Source organism: Elephas maximus, chromosome 15 (genome assembly GCF_024166365.1).
Source record: "Elephas maximus indicus isolate mEleMax1 chromosome 15, mEleMax1 primary haplotype, whole genome shotgun sequence".
Lineage (NCBI taxonomy): Eukaryota > Metazoa > Chordata > Mammalia > Proboscidea > Elephantidae > Elephas > Elephas maximus.
Window position 1 is genome coordinate 88,693,277 of NC_064833.1, and position 21,293 is coordinate 88,714,569.

The following is a 21,293-nucleotide window of genomic DNA, read 5'->3' on the forward strand; positions in this document are numbered from 1 at the left end:
AGACACATGGTGGTACGATCCCCCGCTTAGACGTGGGTTGAGGTGCTGGCCTGTTTATACAGATGAAGCGCTTGATAGATGTAGCGGGCACACGTGGGCGCGTAACGATCAGGGAAACACCTCGGTTCGACCTCGCAAAAGGTCAAATAGGCAGTTATTGTACCTAAATACCAGAGGGAGGAAAGAGACAGCCCAGGAGCCTGCAATCTATGGAGCTGCAAGTTTATTCCTTTACAGAATGGAAAATAGTTGGAAAGCCTTTAGAAAAACGAAAAGCGCGCGCCGGGGTAGGAGGAGACTGCGCGCGCCTTCTGCGGGAGCCCCGCCCTGCGCCCTGATTTCCCGCCAAACTGAGCTGCAGCTGGGGCCAGACCACCTGCTGCCAGGGGCGTCACTGAGCCGCCACTCCCCCTGTTGGGGCGCAGTGGCACCTTCCGGGGCGGAGCGACGCGAGGGCGCCGCTGCGATTGGTGGGGTGCTGCCGAAGGGCGGGGACGGTAGTGAGATGCTGTGCTAGATCCTGCGCGAACGCGGGCGGTCCCTCGTCGCGGTCGTAGAAGCGGGACTGCCCGTTTGCGGCCGGACAGCTCCGCTGCGCCTGCAGCCACCGCCTTGCGCCGGTAACGGGGAACGAGCTGCGGGGACGGGTGGCCCCCGGAGCCCCGCGAGGAAGGGAGGCTCCGTGCTCGCCCGGAAGCCCGCATGCGGGGCAGGGGGGTAGGCCAGAGGGAGAGAGGGAGGGTAACCGGAGACCTGCGGGGCGGCAGTGCGCGGGTACAGTTCTCCTGTCCCTTAGGTGCCCCGCCGCTATGTCGTCTCCTGCGTCGACCCCGAGCCGCCGCGGCAGCCGGCGCGCCCGAGGCGCCCACACGCCAACACGTGAGTTCCCGCCCTGCTCCGCCCCGGCGTTGCCCCGTTTTCCCGCCAAGCTGGGCGAGATCCAGCGCGCGCTTCCTGCTCTCAGGGCACCTGTGCTAAGCCTGTCCTTAGGAAGCAAGCGGCGCAAACTCGCTTCCTCTCTTCGCCGCGGTGGTTCCAGGTTGTCATTGGTTAGCTGTGCCTCTGCCTACTTGCCCCACTTTGGTGCATGCTTGTCAGGTGATGAACCCCACTGTTGAGCGGTTGGAACAGATCAGGGAGAGCTAAGTGTTCATCAGATGGTCATTCCACTTTTCTGTTCTATATCACAAGGTCAAAGTGAAGATGCCAGGTCATCACCCTCTCAGAGAAGGAGAGGTGAGGACTCCACTTCGGGAGAGCTGCAGCCCATGCCTACCTCACCTGGTGCGGACCTGCAGAGCCCTGCCACACAGGATGTCTTGTTTTCCAGCCCTCAGCAGTTGCATCCTTCAAGTATGTCTCCCAGAAGCTGGGTTATGTAGCGGTCGGTAAACAGATTAGGCTTCCGTACAATAACTGCGGAAACCCTGGTGGTATAGTGGTTAAGTGCTATGGCTGCTAACCAAAAAGTCAACAGTTCGAATCTATCAGGCGCTCCTTGGAAACTCTATGGGGCAGTTCTACTTTGTCCTATAGGGTCACTATGAGTCAGAATCAACTTGACAGCAATAGGTTTATAATAATTGCTGGTAGTAGATTTTTCGCTGCTGTTTGAGCAACTACAACAAAAGAACTGGAGGAGAGCACAGAGATAGCACGTTAGAGCTTAACGAATAAAGTCACTTTATAGTCTCCAAAGTCTCAGTCACCAAAAAACCAAACCCATTGCCATCAAGTTGATTCTGACTCACAGTGACCGTATAGGACAGAGAGTTTCCAAAGTTGTAATCTTTGCAGAGGAGCCCTGGTGGCACAGTGCTGAAGCATTGGGCTGCTAACCAAAAGCTGGCAGCTCGAGTCCACCAGCTGCTCCCTGGAAACCCTATGGGGAAGTCTACTCTGTCCTGTGGGGTTTCTCTGAATCAGAGTTTACTCTACCACAACAGTTTCGGTTTTGGGGTACTCTTTACAGAAGCAGACTACCACACCTTTATTCTGCAGAGCAGCTGGTGGGTTTAAACTGCTGGTTGGTTAGCCACCAAGCACTTCCCACTTCACTACCTGGGCTCCTTTCAACCACAGTGCCAAAAAAACCCAGACATGTTGCTGTCCAATCAATTCATACTCACAGTGACTATATATAGGACCGAGTAGAACAGCCCCGTAGGGTTTCTTAGGAGCAGCTGGTGGATTCAAACTGCCAACCTTTTGGTTAGTAGCCAAGCTCTTAAACACTATACCACCAGGGCTTCACAACCACAATAGATTATGGTAAATAATCAATTCAGTATCGAATTTAGATAATTTGAATCAACAAATACCATGCTGTTATTTCTGGATAAATATGCTACTGGAGTTGTGTTCTAAATTTTCTAATTCTGTTTTACAGATATCCCTCTTGACTTTGACATTAGCTCTCCACTGACATATGGCACTCCCAGCTCTCGAGTAGAGGGAACTCCACGGAGTGGTGCCCGGGGCACACCCATGAGGCAGAGGGCTGACCTGGGATCTGCACGGAAGGGGCGGGAAGTAGACCTGCAGTCTGATGGCGTGAGCAGACTACAGTCTTCTGATAACATCATTTGGGAAACATAAAACGGTCAAATTATTCACGTGGCTCTTGTTTTTCCATGTAGCCAGCAACAGATGATTTAGTGGCAAGCGAGCCGTCTCTAGGACAAAAACTTGTGATTTGGGGAACAGATGTAAATGTGGCCACGTGTAAAGAAAATTTTCAGGTGAGCTATATGTTTAAAACTCCCCCCTTAGGGAAATCTAACCTATATCTAGGTGGCCATTACATGTAGGGGCAGATTTGTAGGTGGCCTAGGATTGTTTTGTTTTTTAAAAAAGGAAAGTATTATTTATCTTCAAATTGTGACATACTCATATGTTTTGTATTTTTAATAGTTGTTTATCCCAAATATGCTAAGTGTAATTGTTTTTACCCTAAACATTAAGAAATTTGTTCGGCGTTTCATTGACCTTTTGGCTAAAGAAGAAGAAAATGTTGCCATAGATGTTAATGAGCCTCTATACATGCAACGACTTGAGGAGGTAATCAGTTTCTTATTTATAAATTCAAATTTTCTTTTTTAAACCAAAAAAGCTGACAAAATACAACATTTCTTTGTCTTACAGATTAATGTTATTGGAGAACCATTTTTAAATGTAAATTGTGAACACATAAAAACATTTGATAAAACTTTGTACAGACAGCTTCTCTGCTACCCACAGGTAAGAATTTGGCTTTGACGTTGATGACTTACAGTGAACATCTAGAAGGAATGTGCTTCTGGATAATAGAGTTTCCTCGGTGATGGAGAGAGTATGCCTCTGAAATACCAAAACATTTAAAGAAAACTATGTTTCATCTATTTTAAGATGAGCCCTTTTTCATACTTTGAAGCTTCTAAAGTTGGGATGTGTGGTACTGCTAACAGCGTGTCATAGCTTAATTGTCAGTGTTTCTTAATAGTATATAAAAAATGCCAAATGTTGTAATTGGTAGCACCTATAAATGCATTATACACTTCCTACTTTCTTCAACAAGATGTATTAACTATTCCATAATCTCAATCTTTTAGATTTGGGATCAGTTTTTATTAATGAAATAGCCACATAGACTTTGAGAGGCAAACAGACTTAATCTTGAGTCTTGGTTTGCTGCTTGCCAGCTGTGTAACCTTGATCAAGTTTCTTGACCAAGAATCTGGTTGCTCATCCACAAAATTCAAATAAACTGTGATTTAGTTTATTTTGGTATCATTTGTTATTGTTATTAGGTGCCATTGAGTCAGTTTGGACCGTAGCAACCTGATGTACAACAGAATGAAATACTGCCTGGTCATGCACCATCCTCACAACCATTGGTATATTTGAGCCTATTGTTGCAGCCACTGTGTCAGTCCATCTCATCGAGGGACTTCCTCTTTTTCACTGACCCTCTACCTTACCAAGCATGATGTTCCTCTACAGGGACTGGTCCCTCCTGATAACATGTCCAAAGTACGTGAGACATAGTCTTCACCGTCCTCACATCCAAGGAGCACTCTGGCTGTACTTCTTCCAAGACAGACTTACTCATTTTTCTGGCAGTCCATGGTATATATTCAGTATTCTTCACCAACACTATAATTCAAAGGCATCAATTCTTCTCCAGTCTTCCTTACTCATAGTCCAGCTTGTACATGCATTTGAGGCGATTTAAAATACCACGGCTTAAGTCAGGTGCACCTTAGTCCTCAAAGTGACATATTTGCTTTTCACACTTTAAAGAGGTTTTTTGCAACAGATTTGTGAAATGCAATACATCTTTTGATTTCTTGACTGCTGCTTCCATGGACATTGATTGTGAACCCAAGTAAAATGAAATCCTTGACAACTTTAGTAAACTGTGATATCGCTTATTGATCCAGTTGAATGTGACAACATTCCTCTTCAATTTGTCATTCTCAGCAGAGAGTAGACCATATGATAGTCTAATTCAAAACGGCCAATATCAGTCTATTTCAACTCACTAATACTGAGGATATTGATCTTTATGCTTTCCATTTCATTTTTGACAACCAGTTTTCCTAGATTCATACTTCCTACGTTCCACGTTCCAATAATTCATGGATGTTTTCAGCTGTTTCTAATCACTTTGAGTTGGTCTGAAAAGCTCACCTCTATCCATGCCATTGAGGTCAGCTCTACTTTGAGGAAGCAATCCTCCCCTAGTCATCTTTCGAGTGCCTTCTGACCTGAGGGGCTTATCTTCCGACAGTATATCAGACAGTGTTCTGCTGCTATTCATAAGGTTTTCACTGGCCAATTTTTTCAGAAGTAGACTGCCAGGTCCTTCTAGTCTGCCTTAGTCTGGAGGCTCAGCTGAAACCTGTCCACCATGGATGACCCTGCTGATAATTTGAAATACCAGTGACATAATTTCCAGTATCACAGCAACACGCAAGCCACCACAGTACGACAAAGTGAAAGACACATGGGGGTATCGTTTTATTATGGAGGATATATTAGACATAGAAGTATGAGCTCAAAATGCTTTTTTTTTTTAAAACGATTGAAAGCCTAAATTGTGCCAAGGCATTTTCATATACGTTTAACAACAGATGACAATTTCATGCACAGGTAAGGTAGTTTAGTTTGCCTGAGGTTTGTAATGGGTGTGTGTATGATTACGTGGGGTAACGCTTTTGGTTTTGCCATATTTTTTGTTTTCTATACATTTCATATAAAATGTTTTGTTACATTTAACCGCCAAGATAGGAATACAAGCACAGTAACTTCGTGTTTGTTTTTACAGGAAGTCATCCCAACATTCGACATGGCTGTCAATGAGATCTTCTTTGATCGTTATCCTGACTCAATATTAGAACACCAGATTCAAGTAAGACCATTCAATGCATTGAAGACCAAGAATATGAGAAACCTTAATCCAGAAGGTAATATTTCTGAAAGCAGTTGGGTAATATTTCTAAAATACCTGCCATGAAAACAGAACTTACTTCATCATGAAACTTTAAAAGAATTGGCAGTGGGGAGGGGGTGGTCGTGAATTATAAATTAACAAAAGAATAGATTCAATTACCCTGTACACTTATGGGCCCAAATCTTTTATAAAAGATGTGCTGTTGACAATTCTCTATTTTAAGGGGAGCTTCTTTAATGTAAGTCTACAGTTACTCTGTTAAGTAGGCACTTTCTCAGAGTCACTAGAAGCAAATATGAAATATGATCTCTGCCCATGCACTTACCAAAAGAAATCTAGTTTGGGAAATAAAAGTCAGAAAAACAAGTATAGTGCAGGAAATGTATCAGCCTAGGAGCAGAGCACTGACTCAGTGGAAAGAGTTCACCATGGAAGAAAGATCTGAGTTATACTTAGGATGTGTCATCCTGAGTTGAAATCAACTTGATGACAACGGGTCAAGATGTGGAAGGTAGAAATGAAGGGAGTTACTGTAGACAGCAAAAAGGCAGCATATAGACAGGAATAGGGAGGCAGGGCAGAGAGCTCTGTGGACCTGGGCTTCCAGCCACGCATTTGAACCCCCACTGATAATTTGCGTTACTAATAAGTTCCCAGGAAGTTATACACAAGAATCACCTGGGAATGTTAAAGTGTGGATTCTGATTCAGTATATCTGGTGTGGAAATTCAGATCCTCAGCAGGGGTACTAACCAGTTCAAAGCCCTGGTATGGACCAGGAGGAAGCAGTGTGGGGATTGACATAGGGGTTTGAGCTGTCATGTTGGAGAAAGGCTGGAAAGTCTTAGTCACAAAGAGTTCAGAACACCAACTTAATCTAGATTTTTATTCCAAAGCCAATAGCATTGATATTTTTCAGGAAGAAAGACAACGCTATAAAAGTAGTATTGGGGAGTTCACAGTGGTTCTAATATATAATCTCAATTGAAGTTCGGTTAGGAGACTTTGACAGTAGCTCATACATGGGACTTGAGAATCCTAGACAGGATAGTGGCCAGAGAAATGAAAATAAGTGACAAACATGGTGTTTGCTATGTATGAAGATTGAACTACGAGTTAAAAATAAGTGTTCCAGTGGATAGATGTACAAAGGACATGAAAAGTTCTTAAGAGAAAACAAGATAGATAGTAACCATGAGCAAGTGTTGTTGTACTTCATTATTTATTAAAGAAATGCAATCTTATTATCACTCACTTGGTACTCAAAACCAAACCCATTACCTTCAAGTGGATTCTGACTCATGGTGACCCTATAAGACAGAAAGAACTGCCCCCATAGGGTTTCCAGGGCTGTAATCTTTATGGGAGCAGACTGCTACCTCTTTCTCCCATGGAGTGGCTGGTGGGTTCAAACCACCAACCTTTTGGTTGGCAGCTGAACTCTTTAACCACTGCACACCAGGGCTCCTTCAGTTGGTATAGAGATGAATAAAGACATGGTAGTAGCTGTGTGGCTATTTCGATTGGTTGTTTAGGGCACCAATGACATCCAGGTGAAAATCTATCCCAGGTCATTGTCATTCTGGTCCTAAAGGTTGGGAAGTCTTGGCTAGAGGCTGAAGTTTATAATTAAAGCTCTGAATGAGCTACATAAGAAAGAGCATGGAGAGAAGACAGCAGAGAGCCAAACGCTTCTCTACTGCATTTATGTGTAGGAGGTCAAGGGGAGAGTAGGAGCCAGCAGCGTTGAGACTGGTGGACTCCCTGAGGCTATTGTGCTGAGTTACTCCTTAAACCTTGAACTGCAACTATCCCAGAAGTCACCTTTTAGTGGAATAACAAATTGGCACACAAAATAAAGGATATTTTCTGTGAGTATAGTACTCCATTAAAAAAACCATCTGTATGAGACCAGAAGGTCTACAAAGCAAAGACGGTTAGGGGGCAGGGAAACTAGAGTACTGAAAATGGAACAACTAAAATGCAATTAAAGAGAATGTTGACACTGTGAAAAATGTAACTGATGTCACTGAACAATATTGTCAAATGGGGACATAATTTGCTGTGTAAACTTCCACTGAAAACACAATAAAACATTTTCTAAAAAGAGAGTGACAGCATAACCATAATAAAATTCCACATTTGGGAAGGAAAAAGAAAGGCAAGGAATTATCAGACAACTGGTTCCAAAAGTCATCAAGTTACATTTTAAAGTCAAAGAATGATTGGTGGGGAAGGAAGCTGTGTAAACAGGTGGAGAGAAGCCAGGATGAAACTCCAAAGCCCTCGTGGATTGGCACCAAGTTGATAGACCAGCCGATATGGCCAGCAGCAGTTAACCCGGGGCCATGTAAAGGACGAAAACAGCATAACTGGTTTAGAACCAGCAGCAGGAACTTGGTAAAGGGTAATAAGACCAAGGAATAGAGGGAAAAACTCTGTCAGAGAAAGTCCACCATGCAGAGACAGTATGAGCAAGAGGAAGGTGGCTGTAAGCATAAGTAACGGTGGTTGACTAAGTTACAAAGTGCCTATTCTGGGCCAGACACTGTTTTTATTAGTCTTAATATATGCTTAATCCTCTCAGAAACCTTCGGAGGTAAGGGCTGTTGTTACCCTCACTTCGTGGATAAGGACAATGGGGCTGAGAGGTTAAGGGGGTTCCACAGGGTCAGACACACCAGGAAGGAAGCCACATACGAATCCAGACTTCGGATCCAGTGTTTTCACCAGGACTTCCCCAAGGCGTGAGAGGAGGGAGGCCATGGGTTAAATGGGTAGAAAGATGTAGCTTTTGTTCCAAAGCCAGGAAGAGGGGCAGAATGGAGGTGACAGTAACCCCAGGAAGTTCTGTGAGAGATCTCATCTTTTCAAGCACAGTCCCAGAGTGAACCTGGAGGAGATCTTCCCAACCTTGCCTGCCTCAGGTAGCCAGGCAGCTTCCCTATGCCTTCAGCGTTCCTGTTGAGCCTGCCTGCTGGGAGAGGCTTTTCCAGGCAGGGTTAGTGGAGCAGCTTCCTGTCTCTATCCCCACAGACATCGATCAGCTCATCACCATCAGTGGCATGGTGATCAGAACATCCCAGCTGATCCCAGAGATGCAGGAGGCCTTCTTCCAGTGCCAGGTGTGTGCACACACGGCCCGTGTGGAGATTGACCGTGGCCGCATCGCCGAGCCCAGTGTGTGTGAGCACTGCCACACAACCCACAGCATGGCGCTCATCCACAACCGCTCTGCCTTCTCTGACAAGCAGATGGTGAGCCCTTTGTCCTGCCCCCTCCTCCCCTTCCCTCCAGAGGCCCCTCCTGGCCTTCCAGCCAAGGCCAAGGATACAGGGACCGGACCCAGATAAGCATGTGAGTATTTGCTCTCTGTATCTCCCAAAAAGCCACGTTCTAAAACCTTTCTTCCTAAATGGTGTTCAGTTTATTTCACTCAAATTATAGATTTTGGTCTGCAGGTTGTGGCCTGGAGTGTTTTGAGCACTCTTAAAGCTGCAGCTTTGGAGTCACAACATTTCTGTTTTACTGCTAGTGAAAGGAAGAAAAAAAACGGACTTAGCGATCCTGTAGGACAGTAGAACTGCCCCATAGGGCTTCCAAGGCTGTAAACTTTTATGGCAGCAGACCGCCACATCTGTCTCCCACGCAAGGGCTGGTGGGTTATAGCAGCTGAGTGCTATAACCACTGTGCCAGCAGGGCTTCCTTACTGCTAGTGAACCAGTCCATTGTTTTACATTCTACGTTTTTTTAGGCCCTAAATATCTTATAATAACGGGAATATATTCTATCACTATAAGAAAAGATAATAAGTTGCTGTGAGTCGATTCTGACTCATGGCAACCCCCTATGTGCCAGTAGAGCTTCACTCCATGGCGTTTTCAATGGCTGATTTTTTAAAAGTAGATCACCAGACCTTCCTTCTGAGATGCCTCGGAGTGGACTCCAGCCGCCAGCCTTTTGATTCGCAGCCAAACACATTAACCTTTTGCACCACCAAGGCCTCCTCTTCCTACTACAGACATCTTAAAAGTTTAATGTCATTTACAAGTTAACAAATCGAATTTGCCTACTCCTGAATTTGACTTATTAAATATGAGATGCTTTTGTGGAAAATATTTAAGATTGCTTAACATTTTAGGTAGATCAGATATGAATGTGTATAACATTTGAGAACAGTAGTAGTTTCATTTCTTCAAATTCTGTCATTTTGCCACTATTCTAATAATAGATGTGAGAAACAAATTTTAAGTTTGGCCTTTTATCTTTTGTTCGTGAAACGTGCATTTGATGTTAAGTTGTATCTGATGTAACGTGTTTAGTATCACCTAGAAATAAGTGGAGGAAAGGCAGAAAAATTATTTGCTATGATTTTAAGTGTAAAAATACATGTATGAAAACTAATATGTTCAGTTTAATCTGTTACAGCGTTTAAGCAGCTTCTTCTCTATCAAATGGAGAAAATGTTTAAAATAAAGTACAAAAGGCAGTTTCCCTTGGGGAAAAAAACCCATGCCAAATCCATTGCCACGGAGTCGATTCCAACTCATGGCGACCCTAAAGGATGGAGTAGAAATGCCCCATAGGGTTTCTATGGAGCAGCTGGTAGATTTGAACTGCCAGCTTTTTGTTTAGCAGCTGAGCTCTTAACCACTGTACCACCAGGGCTCCAGTCTCCCTTAATGGAAGTAAAAAAAAATCTGTACCAAAAATAGTAGCAAATGTGGAAAAGTGTTTTTTCTTTATTACTAACCCAAGAACTGAAAATTAAGTTTTTTTCATCTAATATTGGCAAAGATTGTTGGGACATATGTATCTCAGTTCATATTGGGGCAGTGCTGAGAGCTGGAGATGCAAAAATACAAACTCTGATCCCTAGGGACTTGCCCTTGAAGGTGCCTACACTGACTTAGAATAAAGCCTAAAGCCAAGCGTCCACCTCCAGGGCTTGCATAACCTGATGTCACCCCCACAACACACACAAATACCCACAGAGCTCTCTGACATCTTGACCATTTTCTTATTTCCAGCACGTAAGCCAGGCACGTGCCCACCTCAGGACCATTGCACTTGCTTTTTCTTCAACTGAGAACACGTGGCTTCTGCTCAGAGGTCACCTGATTAGAAGGGCCCTCCCTAACCTTGCTTTGCGGAGAGGGTGGCATTTTTATACTCCTTGCAGCTGCTGTTTCTTGTCTGTTAATACCTGTAACTGTCAGATCTGTTGTGTGTCCCTTGCTTGTTTGTTTATCATCTACCCCCCTCCACTCCATGAGGGCGGGAACTCTGTTCACTGCAGAGTCCCTGACACCTAGCACAGGGTCGGCACATTGTGGGCACTCATCAGATACCTGTCAGGTGAGTTTGCAGGTGTGTCAATGGCAGGTATCTGCACACAGGGACTCGGAGAGGTGTACAGAATTGCCTAAGCTGGGAACCTTAAAGGTGTGTACTTGCAGCCCATGAATTCTACTAGAAGTAACTGTTGTAAAGAAACAAGTAGAAATGTAGGGAAAGATTGTGCGCAGAGAGATACATCACAGCTTTACAGTGGCAAAAGAGTAGCAGTCACCCAAGTCTTCCCCCCAAAAAACCTGAATGTTTAGATAAGCTACGTTGTTAGAAAATTTTCCCATGTCACATTAAAAATCAGTTTTCTTAAAGTCACCTTTCTGGGCATTAAAGCAAAAAAGGTTTAAAAAAAAAAAAAAAAAGCACAGGTGCCAGGTATTTAATTAGTGCCCCCGAGTGGTCCAGGTATAGTTGGCTGCCTCTGATGGCACACTCCCTTCTCACATGTCTACCGTGCGCTCTCGCTGCTCTCCTGTCAGATCAAACTTCAGGAGTCTCCCGAGGATATGCCAGCAGGGCAGACGCCTCACACGGTCATCTTGTTTGCTCACAATGATCTTGTTGACAAAGTCCAGCCTGGCGACAGAGTGAACGTCACAGGTAAGAGCCGCAGTTTGTGATGACGCAATCGGGTACCTGTCTGGCTCTCAGTAAATCCTCCAACTCTGTCATGAATATGCTGGAGTGGGCCTGTCAGCCTGAGAGCGCGACAGGGGATTTGATGGCTAAGAACCTGTCAGCCCTGTGAATTCATTTTAAAAAAAAAAGTAAATATTAGAAACTGGGTTTTTTCCCCTCAGTTTCAAAATGGAATTAAAGCGACAACACACTTGAAAGTGTTTGGGGAAGGGCTGTGGCATCGTCGGTGCTGTGGTGTGAAGGGAAATTAAGGCAGACAGGATACAGAAAGATACCCAGGTCGCTGGGACCCCCTGTATCTGTCTGGGAGTGAGTAATCTATCGAGTGTGTGTATCCATGGGAAGAGCATTAACCCATAAACTGACTTTTATGTTTTATAAAAGAACCACATGCAGCTGTCAGCCAGACTGGCAGGTGGTTGTGGTCTCTAGTGTACGCGGTAAGAGGCAGCAGGAAGCCAGGAGCAGCCTTGGCTCCATGGTTTCTGGTGCGAAATTTAAAAAGAATAAGTAACAGCATAGCCATTTGGGAAATTCCTCGGGATGTGCTTAGAGTGTCAATTGTTGATTTAATTTTTTTAAAAGCATTACATTCTTTTAAAAATGTGGTGAGAGGCAGTTCACCCAGAAACACCTGCTGTTACTAACAGAAAACAGTTGTTTCTCCTTCCCCTTTGATCCAGTAGATTGTGTTGTTTTCTGTGAAATAATTTGAGTGGTGTTTTTTTTTAAAAAAAAGATTTGAGTTTTTAGGATTTCCTCTCTTTCCAAGCTTTCCATTTTGGATTTGAGCACTTTGTTCCAGTCAAGTGAACAAATTCTGTACACCAAACCCATTGCTGCCAAGTCGATTATGACTCATGGGGACCCTGTAGGGCAGAGTAGAACTGCCCTCTAGGGTTTCCAAGGCTGTAATCTTTATGGAAGCAGACAGCTACATCTTCCATGAAGCAGCTGTTGAGTTTGAACCACCAACCTATAGGTTAGCAGCTGAGTGCTTTACCACTGTACTACCAGGGCTCCCTACACTCAGCTTAGGGAAATGAAAATACTATTTATCAGACATTGACAATGAGCCAGGCCTTGTGCTAGACGCAGAGTAATTTTATCTAACCCTCAGCACCATTACAAGTAGTTCAGTTACGCTCGGAGGGTCCAGTGTCACAGAGCTAGCAAGAGGTCGTGGGTGAGTATGTATTCAGATCTGCCTTCTCAGAAAACTGCTCTTTCCATCATGCCCTGCCCCCTTCCTGCTGCCACACCCTCACTTGAGAGAGTAGGCTTTTGTCCTCAGCTTGGCGGTCACAAAGACGGCTGACTAGGTGTTCTATGAAGAGGGAAGCCCAGGCTTCTTAGTGGGCCCGACATCTGCTCTGGTCCACTGAGCCTGCCAGTCACACCATGGTTGCTGTCCTCAGGCATCTACAGAGCCGTTCCCATCCGAGTCAATCCAAGAGTGAGTAACGTCAAGTCTGTCTACAAGACCCACATTGATGTCATCCATTATCGGAAAACAGACGCAAAACGTTTGCATGGCCTTGATGAAGAAGCAGAACGGAAACTTTTCTCAGAGAAACGTGTAGAATTGCTTCAGGAACTTTCCAGAAAACCAGACATTTATGAGAGACTTGCTTCAGCCTTGGCTCCAAGCATTTACGAACATGAAGATATAAAAAAGGTAAACAGTGAACTTTTTTTTTTTTTTTTTTTCAATTTGTTGAGATTTACTTTTTTCTGGGGTCTTGTATTATAAACACACATTCCACCTCCCCACCCCTGAATAAAGGAGAATGACTTGCCGTTTTTACATAACAAAGCACTCACAGTGTGACTTCCTCAGTGATTGAGAAGAATCACAGCATCGTTCTCTCTTTCTTGATCTCTGGGTCAACCTTTACATGTTTGTAAACCTGAGAATGGGAACTTAGGCGGCCACTGTCTTGGCGTGACGATGTCTCATGACTTGGAGTAATTAAAGCATTATCACATTTGTTTTCCTATACCTTTTTTCAGTCTTTTTAATGGTAGTTTTTTGTTCTCAGAGCAGAAAAGTACGTCTGTAACACTTAAACTAAATCTGTTACTCTGCGGTAGATGACTTTTCAGACATGTTTTGTTTTTAGGGAATTTTGCTTCAGCTCTTCGGGGGAACCCGAAAGGATTTTAGTCACACGGGAAGGGGCAAGTTTCGTGCCGAGATTAATATCCTCCTTTGTGGTGACCCTGGGACCAGCAAGTCCCAGCTGCTGCAGTATGTCTACAACCTGGTTCCCCGGGGGCAGTACACATCTGGGAAAGGCTCCAGCGCCGTGGGCCTCACCGCCTACGTGATGAAGGACCCAGAGACGAGGCAGCTGGTCTTGCAGACTGGCGCCCTGGTCCTCAGTGACAATGGCATCTGCTGCATTGATGAGTTTGACAAGATGAATGAAAGTACGAGATCCGTACTGCATGAAGTGATGGAGCAGCAGACTCTCTCCATCGCCAAGGTGAGCTGCCTTTTTTTCTGCTTTAGCTGAGGCACTGAATATGTGGATGCTCAGAACAGAACCTTGGTTCTAACTTGGGGAGACTGGTGAGTTTTCTAAAGACATTTCAAGCTTTGAAAAGATACATAAAAGTACCTCTTGCATTAGATTTTAGCTAAATTTCTTGAGTGTTTTCTGCTATTCGGCACAGATGCGTGGTGTTTGTAGAACTTGCTAAGACCCCTGCAGGGGATGTAGTTTCGAGGAAGATGTGGTTGTACAGCACACATTCAGCTAAAGCTCAGTCCTTAACACGAATCCAAGAAAGGAGGATTTCCTCTGTAGATTTTTCCTAATTCAAACGTGAATGTCATTGTCTTAGTCATCTAGTGCTGCCATAACAGAAATACCACAAGGGGATGGCTTTAACAAAGAGAAATTTATTTTCTCACAGTCTAGTAGGTTACAAGTCCAAATTCAGGACGTCAGCTCGAGGGGAAGGCTTTCTGTCTCTGTCAGCTCTGGAAGAAGGTCCTTGTCCTCGATCTTCCCCTGGTCGAGGAGCTTCTCAGGTGCAGGAACCCTGGGTCCAAAGGACACATTCTGCTCCCTGCAATGCCTTCTTGGTGGTATGAGGTCCCCAAGTTTCTGCTTGCTTCCCTTTCCTTTTATCTCATGAGAGATAAAAGGTGGTACAGGCCACACCCCAGGGAAACTACCTTGGATGAGGGAGGTGACCTGAGTAAGGGTGGTGTTACAATCCCACCCTCATTCTCTCAACATAAAATTACAAACACAAAATGGAGGACAACCACAAAATACTGGGAATCATGGCCTAACCAAGCTGATACACACATTTTTGGGGGGACGTAATTGAATCTATGACAGTCCTACTCACATTTTTAGTCTCAAACTTCTCCTTTCTGACCCTAATTAGGGTATTCAAAAGTATCCTGGTTTCTGTTGAGTTAGTAACTTTGAGGATAAAGGAAGACCAGCGTGCTGGGTCAGGGTAGGGGATGAAGATACACACACACTATGGCTTTGCTTGACCCAGAGTCTTGCAGGTGTGCAGACAGCACAGTGGGCAGAGGTGCTGGGACAGTGACAGGCCACGAGATGGGCCAGGAAGCATTGGGCAATGTTACCAGAGGGCCCACGTGGAGCTGACTCTGCTGCGTCTCATGCAGGTGCAAGCTGCCTGCCGTGTCTCCTGCCGGAAGTTTATCTCCTCATCTGCGTCTTCTTCGCACAGGCGTGGAGGGAGTGAAGCTTCTCTGGGGGAGGCTGTGGTAGTGCTAGGTGGCTGAAGAAGAGTGGCTCTTGGTGGCTCAGGCACGGCCACGCTGTTCTAATGACACTCTTCTCCCCAACAGGCTGGGATCATTTGTCAGCTCAACGCACGCACCTCAATTCTGGCAGCAGCCAATCCTATTGAGTCTCAGTGGAATCCCAAAAAAACCACCATTGAAAACATCCAGCTGCCTCACACATTATTATCAAGGTAAAACATTTCTGTATGATTTGTTGTTGCTTGTTGTTGGTATTCTTCTTTTGTTCTTTGGTAGACCTCGGGGTGAAAGTAAAAGAACAAAATGCTAAAATTCAGCAACCTTTAACGTTATGAACTCTTCATTCTAATGTAAAATGTTTCACGTTTGGCTGGTTAAGTGTTTTGGGTGCAAGGATTATGTGTTTCTTTGAAATCTTTTTCAGAAATCGTTCTCAGTTTCAAAACCACTATGTAGAAACAACAAAGTAGAGATAACGACCCAGTAGATACGTTTCTCAGAAATTAGGTTTATTAAAGTGGAGTCATGTAAACCTATGCTTTTTCTTAGCCCACTATTCCGAATGTTGATCTATCTCATAAATGTATTAAGGATTTTAGATTTTAATTACTTGATATTTTTCCTTTTTTCCCACTAAAATAGTTATAAGTATTTTCGTTCTAGTCTTCATTAAAATTCAAACTATAGTAACATTCTCTCCAGGCAGATCTTTCTTCTTTGACACAGCCGCTGATGCCCAGCCGTCTCCTGGCCAGAACGATGGGCCAGCAGAGAGGGGAGCCCTGCTCCTGTCAGTGGGGAAGCTGAATTAATTTGGTGCTCTGTTAGACACATGTTTTCCTCAGTGGTCCTGTGGTACTGAAGTGCAAGCTTTAAAATTACATTTGTAGGTGTGTTGGCAGGCCAACTAAGAAACTTGTGTTCTGTTCGCCTCTTCTAGGTTTGATTTGATCTTCCTCATGCTGGACCCTCAGGATGAAGCCTATGACAGGCGGCTGGCCCACCACCTGGTGGCGCTGTACTACCGGAGCGAGGAGCAGGCCGAGGAGGAATTCATGGACATGGCAGTGCTGCGGGACTACATCGCCTACGCACACAGCACTGTCATGCCGCAGCTGAGCGAGGAAGCAGGCCAGGCGCTCATTGAGGTAATGCAGCACTGTGTCACAGCTGGGGATCTGGCATTGGCCTCCAGGAGAAGCATTAATGTAACCAAGCGTTAAGGTGAAGTGATTGTGCTTGGGTCATCCTCTTTAAAACAGTAATTTTGTTGAGATAGCATGATGTTTTTTTCTTTTCTGTAAGTACTCATTTTGTTTCTGCTTTGATGCAAAATTGACTTCCAAACATAAAAAGAGGAAAGTAATTCACTTATAGAGGCTATACACACACTTTATATGTCTAAGCAATTGTAAGTGAATTTAAGACCTGAGTTCAAATACAGGTGATGCTACTTAGTAATTTTGTAACTCTGGACAAGTCATTGAACTTCATTTGCTTGTTTCTAAAGAACAAAAATGAGTGATAAATATTTACCGTTCACTCTTAAGCGTCCTTCTCTTCCTGTGCAGCAGTAGCTGCCTCCACATTTTAGGTTATGGAAGCATTGTGTGGAGAAAGTTTTGTGTTTCGTGGGCTTTTCATTCTAACTGTGCTTTCAAAATCAATTACCATCGAGTTGACACTGACTCATGGCAGCCCTGTGTGTTTCAGAGTAGAATTGTGCCCCATAGGGTTTTCAGTGGGGGATCTTTGGAAAATGGATCACCAGGCCTTTTTTCCGAGATGCCTCTGGATGGGCTCAAACCTCCATTTTCAGTTAGCAGCTGAGCTTATTAACCGTTAGCACCACCCATGCCCTCCAGCTGAGCTTCCTAAAGTGCTCGTGTGAAAGTTGCAGATGATATATTATTTTCAGTTTGCCACAGATTCTTTTAAATCTGCTGCTGCATTGTCCATGAAGGTTGTTCATGAAGAAAGGAAAGTATATCATGTATACGAGTTTAATACAACTTTTGTAACATTATCCCTGTAGCCCTTGGTGTGTCCAGTTGAGTAGGTCCTCACCCAGGAGCCGGTGCCCGAGTCCTTTTAAAGGTGCACTCCATCTTCATTCTCCTATGCTGTTCTTTGTCATGTATCTTCCCTGTCTGTGTCACCTTCCACTCCATAGATCGCATACCACCTTCTCCAAGAAGTCTTCCTAAATATCTCCCTGTGAGAATATTTCCAACCAATATTTCCCACCAGAGGTTGGATTTTTGTCCCAGGGTTGCCATGGTCTGTCTGTCTGTCATCTCTACCACTTGCTGGTGACTGTCTTAGTTATCTAGTGCTGCTATAACTCAAATACCAAAAGTGTATGGTTTTAGCATACAGAAATTTATTCTCTCACATTTTAGGAAGCTACAGGTTGGAAATCAGCCTAACAGCTCTAGGGGAGGCTTTCCCTCTGTGTCCACTGTGGGGGAAGTTCTTATCAATCTTCCCCCTGGGTCTTAGAAGTTCTCAGCGCAGGGACCCCAGGTCCAAAGGATATGCACTGCTCCTGGCCCTTCTTTCTTGGTGTAGCAGTCAGGTCCCCCTCTTTCTGCTGTCTTCTCTGTCCTTTTATCGCTTGTAAGATAAAAGATGATGGAGCCCACAAACCAGGGAAACTCCCCTTTATGTCTGATCTGGGCTGTGACCTGAGTAAGGGTGTTGCATCCCACCCTAATTTCTGTTTGACAGAACTTAATCTTACCTCCTTAACCACAGGTAGAGGTTAGGATTTACAACACATAGGACAGTTACACCAGATCACAAAATGGAGGACAACCACACAATACTGGGCATCCTGGCCTAGCAAAGTTGACACATATTTTGGGGGGCACAGTTAAGTCCATGACAGTGACCTCCAAGGCCCCAGGCTGCATTTGCTTTCATGCCTGTGGTCCCCCAACATGGCAGCGGGCAGTGGCCCATTCATCTAAAGTAATCCTAACTGCTGAAAGTTTTAACCACAAGACTGAAAGTACTGTTTTCACAGGGTTTTGCTTTTGTGTTTTCTATTTGCACTAGGCTTACGTAGACATGAGGAAGATTGGTAGTAGCCGAGGAATGGTTTCAGCATACCCTCGACAGCTGGAGTCGTTAATTCGCTTAGCAGAAGCCCATGCTAAAGTACGATTTTCAAACAAAGTTGAGGCAATTGATGTTGAAGAGGCAAAACGCCTTCATCGGGAGGCTCTGAAGCAGTCTGCGACCGACCCCCGGACCGGCATCGTGGATATCTCTATTCTCACCACAGGTGTGTTGTAGCACAAAACGAAAAAGCATTCGAAGGTGACTTAAGTGCTTACGTGATTAGTATTTCAGATGTAAGCTAAAGGTTAACACAGGTGGAGCAGAAGTTCTTAACCTTTTTTGGATTAGGACACCTTTGAGAATCTGAGAGAAGTTGCTTGATCTTCTGAGAAAGATACATACTAACACACGAACAGTCACAGATCATCCACTTAAAATTTACATGAAACTATTTTCAAAATAATTGTAAAGCAGAATGGCGTAGCTAGTTTTTAAGGTACATAACTAAAAGAACAGTAGTCTAGACGCTACTAAAGGGATGTTTATGGAGATTTGAAACATACCACTTTCATTAAGTTATTTTATAATCAGGAATGAGCGCCACCTCTCGTAAACGGAAAGAAGAATTAGCTGAAGCTCTGAAGAAACTGATTTTGTCTAAGGGAAAAACACCAGCACTAAAATACCAGCAACTTTTTGAAGATATCCGGGGACAATCTGACATAGTAAGTGTTTATTTTTGTGTTTCGTAGTTTTTCTCTTTCTCTGTTTTTAGGGTTATTTTGTTTTTTCCTTCTTTGTTAATTGTTTAAGTTATAAATGCACATAGGAATAAAGAAAAGTAAGGCCGCCCATGAACTCATCATCAGTAAATATTCGTGGTTAAAATTTGGTTATTCCTCTTTCAGAATTTTTCTATGTGTGGTCTTTCAAAAAGGGACACCATTAGTTACAGTTACACTGTTTGTACCTTGGAAACCCTGGTGGCGTAGTCGTTAAGAGCTATGGCTGCTAACCAAAGAGTCAGCAGTTCAAATCCACCGGGTGCTCCTTGGAATCTCTATGGGACAGTTCTACTCTGTCCTATAGGGTCGCTATGAGTCGAAATTGACTCAACGGCAATGGCCCTGGTTTTGGTTTTATTTGTAACTTGCTTTTTCGTTTGTTTAACTAACAATGTGTTATTAGCATCTTTCTCTGTTGGTAAATATACCTCAGAACATCATAACGATGTTTGGGTCACATTTTATTGCATGCATATTCCCACATCAACTTAACCAGTTGTTAGACTTTTATGTTTGAAGTTTTTTGCTATTATAAATGCTATTATTATGTGCAACATCTTTGTGCATAATCAACTATTAGCATTAATATGTAGAAATCAAACTATTGGCTAAAAGGACATGTGTACTTTAAAGGTTTTGATAGCAGTAACCCCTGGAAAGCACAATAGTTAATGCACTCAGCTGCTAACCAAAAGGTTCGAGATTCAAGTTTACCCAGAGCACCTTGGAAGAAATGCCTGGTGATCTGTTTCCTAAAAATCGGCCATCAAAAGCCCTGTGGAGCACACTTCTATTCTGAGACACATGGCATTGCTATGAGTCGGAATCTATTCCATGGCAACTCGTTTGACACTCAGTAAATTTTAAATTTATGATACAGATTTATTTTGAGGGTGAAATACTCGGGTACCCTTTTGTGAATAATTAAAGTTGACTTGTTCTGTGAAAAGAGCCACATGGGCCAAATCCAGCCCTTGGCCTACTTTGCAGTACCCTCTCAATTATGTATTGTCTGGCTGCTGTGGCACTCTCGTGCCAAGTTGAGTAGTCATAACAAAGCCACCAAAAAGGGAAAGATACTCTGGATGGTACTGTAACATTGAAGTTTTTTTATTTCTAACAGCAACTGGAGAATTTGACACATCCGGTGTTTATTTTCCTCTTCCTCACAGGCAATTACCAAAGACATGTTTGAAGAAGCTCTTCGTGCCTTGGCTGACGATGACTTCTTGACAGTGACTGGAAAGACTGTTCGCTTGCTCTGATGATGTTGGGGTGATACAGTGTGCTGGGCTTCTCTGCTGTCAGGCATTTCACTTCCTAACATATACGTGCACCTTAAGGATCAATCAGCTGACACCCTGCCATCGTGTAATAGGGGCTACATAAAATTTTTCTATCCTAGGGATCACTTTTCTTAGTGAAGTATATGTTTTCATTTTTTTAAGGTTTTAAGTAAAAATACTATACCAGCTTACAAAGAGATATCAGTAGAGATTATTTTCTTGAAGTGCAGTATTGTAGCAGCAGGACTTTTTTACCTGGGTATGTACAGGTGTGCAGACATGGGTAGCACCATGTTATCATTTTTTAAGACAATGGCCTAGGATCCTGAATTTTTTTGGTGCTAGACTTTTCAATAGCAATTCTCCATATGCTTGAGGCTTTGTAATCAGAGACAGCAGATTTATTAACCGGGACATATACCTCCATGTGAGTTAACTGAAAGACTAGGGCCATGCTCCCTCCCTTTTACAGCACCCGGGCATAATCCTTTTTAGAGGCTATCCTGCCTTATTCTCATGGCTGCTATAAGATCCAAAAGTCTGAAGTGGTTTAAAAGGGTGATTGGAAGTGATTAGACTCTCACTTTTGCCAGGGACCTTTTCCTATTATGTAAACCTTTTTCCTAAATAAATGATTGAGAATGAACAATAGTCTGTTACCTGGCATTACTTTTCATAAGGAAAAAAAAGTTACGACACGTTGCTGGAAATTCACCATGGTAAGTACTTCATAACTCGTTAAAAACCACTGTAATATAATGAATTGTACTTTACTCAAATATTATTTAAATCTTATTTTTGTAAAGTCATTTCTGTAGGTGCAGATCTTACCTGTAGATAATACAATAAATAATCCCTGAAACATTTTTAATGGCGTTAACGTGTTAACTGTTAGAATCGTATTTAGCGGCCCCCTGGCCAAACCCTCTCATTTCACTGTCACTCTTCTCTGTGCTGTACTTGGCAGACT

At 43.7% G+C, this 21,293-nt stretch overlaps 1 protein-coding gene across 1 annotated transcript; it reads left to right on the forward strand.

The window, feature by feature from the left end:
- Positions 1-506: 506 nt before the first annotated feature.
- MCM4 (minichromosome maintenance complex component 4) lies at positions 507-21,034 on the forward strand. The gene is made up of 17 exons (XM_049854095.1): positions 507-620; positions 797-879; positions 1,192-1,353; positions 2,390-2,553; positions 2,640-2,741; positions 2,965-3,060; positions 3,145-3,240; positions 5,309-5,447; positions 8,471-8,691; positions 11,267-11,387; positions 12,845-13,104; positions 13,550-13,915; positions 15,271-15,398; positions 16,127-16,334; positions 18,247-18,475; positions 18,844-18,977; positions 20,210-21,034. The coding sequence occupies exons 2-17, from the start codon at positions 810-812 to the stop codon at positions 20,300-20,302; spliced, it is 2,589 nt and encodes an 862-aa protein (XP_049710052.1). The 5' UTR covers positions 507-620; positions 797-809; the 3' UTR covers positions 20,303-21,034.
- The last annotated feature ends 259 nt before the right edge of the window (positions 21,035-21,293 follow it).

Excerpts from the sequence above, each read along its gene's own strand:
- MCM4 (XM_049854095.1), top strand. The coding sequence starts at position 810 with ATGTCGTCTCCTGCGTCGACCCCGAGCCGCCGCGGCAGCCGGCGCGCC. Across the intron at positions 2,554-2,639 it reads TAGACCTGCAGTCTGATGGC|CCAGCAACAGATGATTTAGT; the intron begins GTGAGCAGACTA and ends TTTTCCATGTAG. Across the intron at positions 8,692-11,266 it reads CCTTCTCTGACAAGCAGATG|ATCAAACTTCAGGAGTCTCC; the intron begins GTGAGCCCTTTG and ends CTCTCCTGTCAG.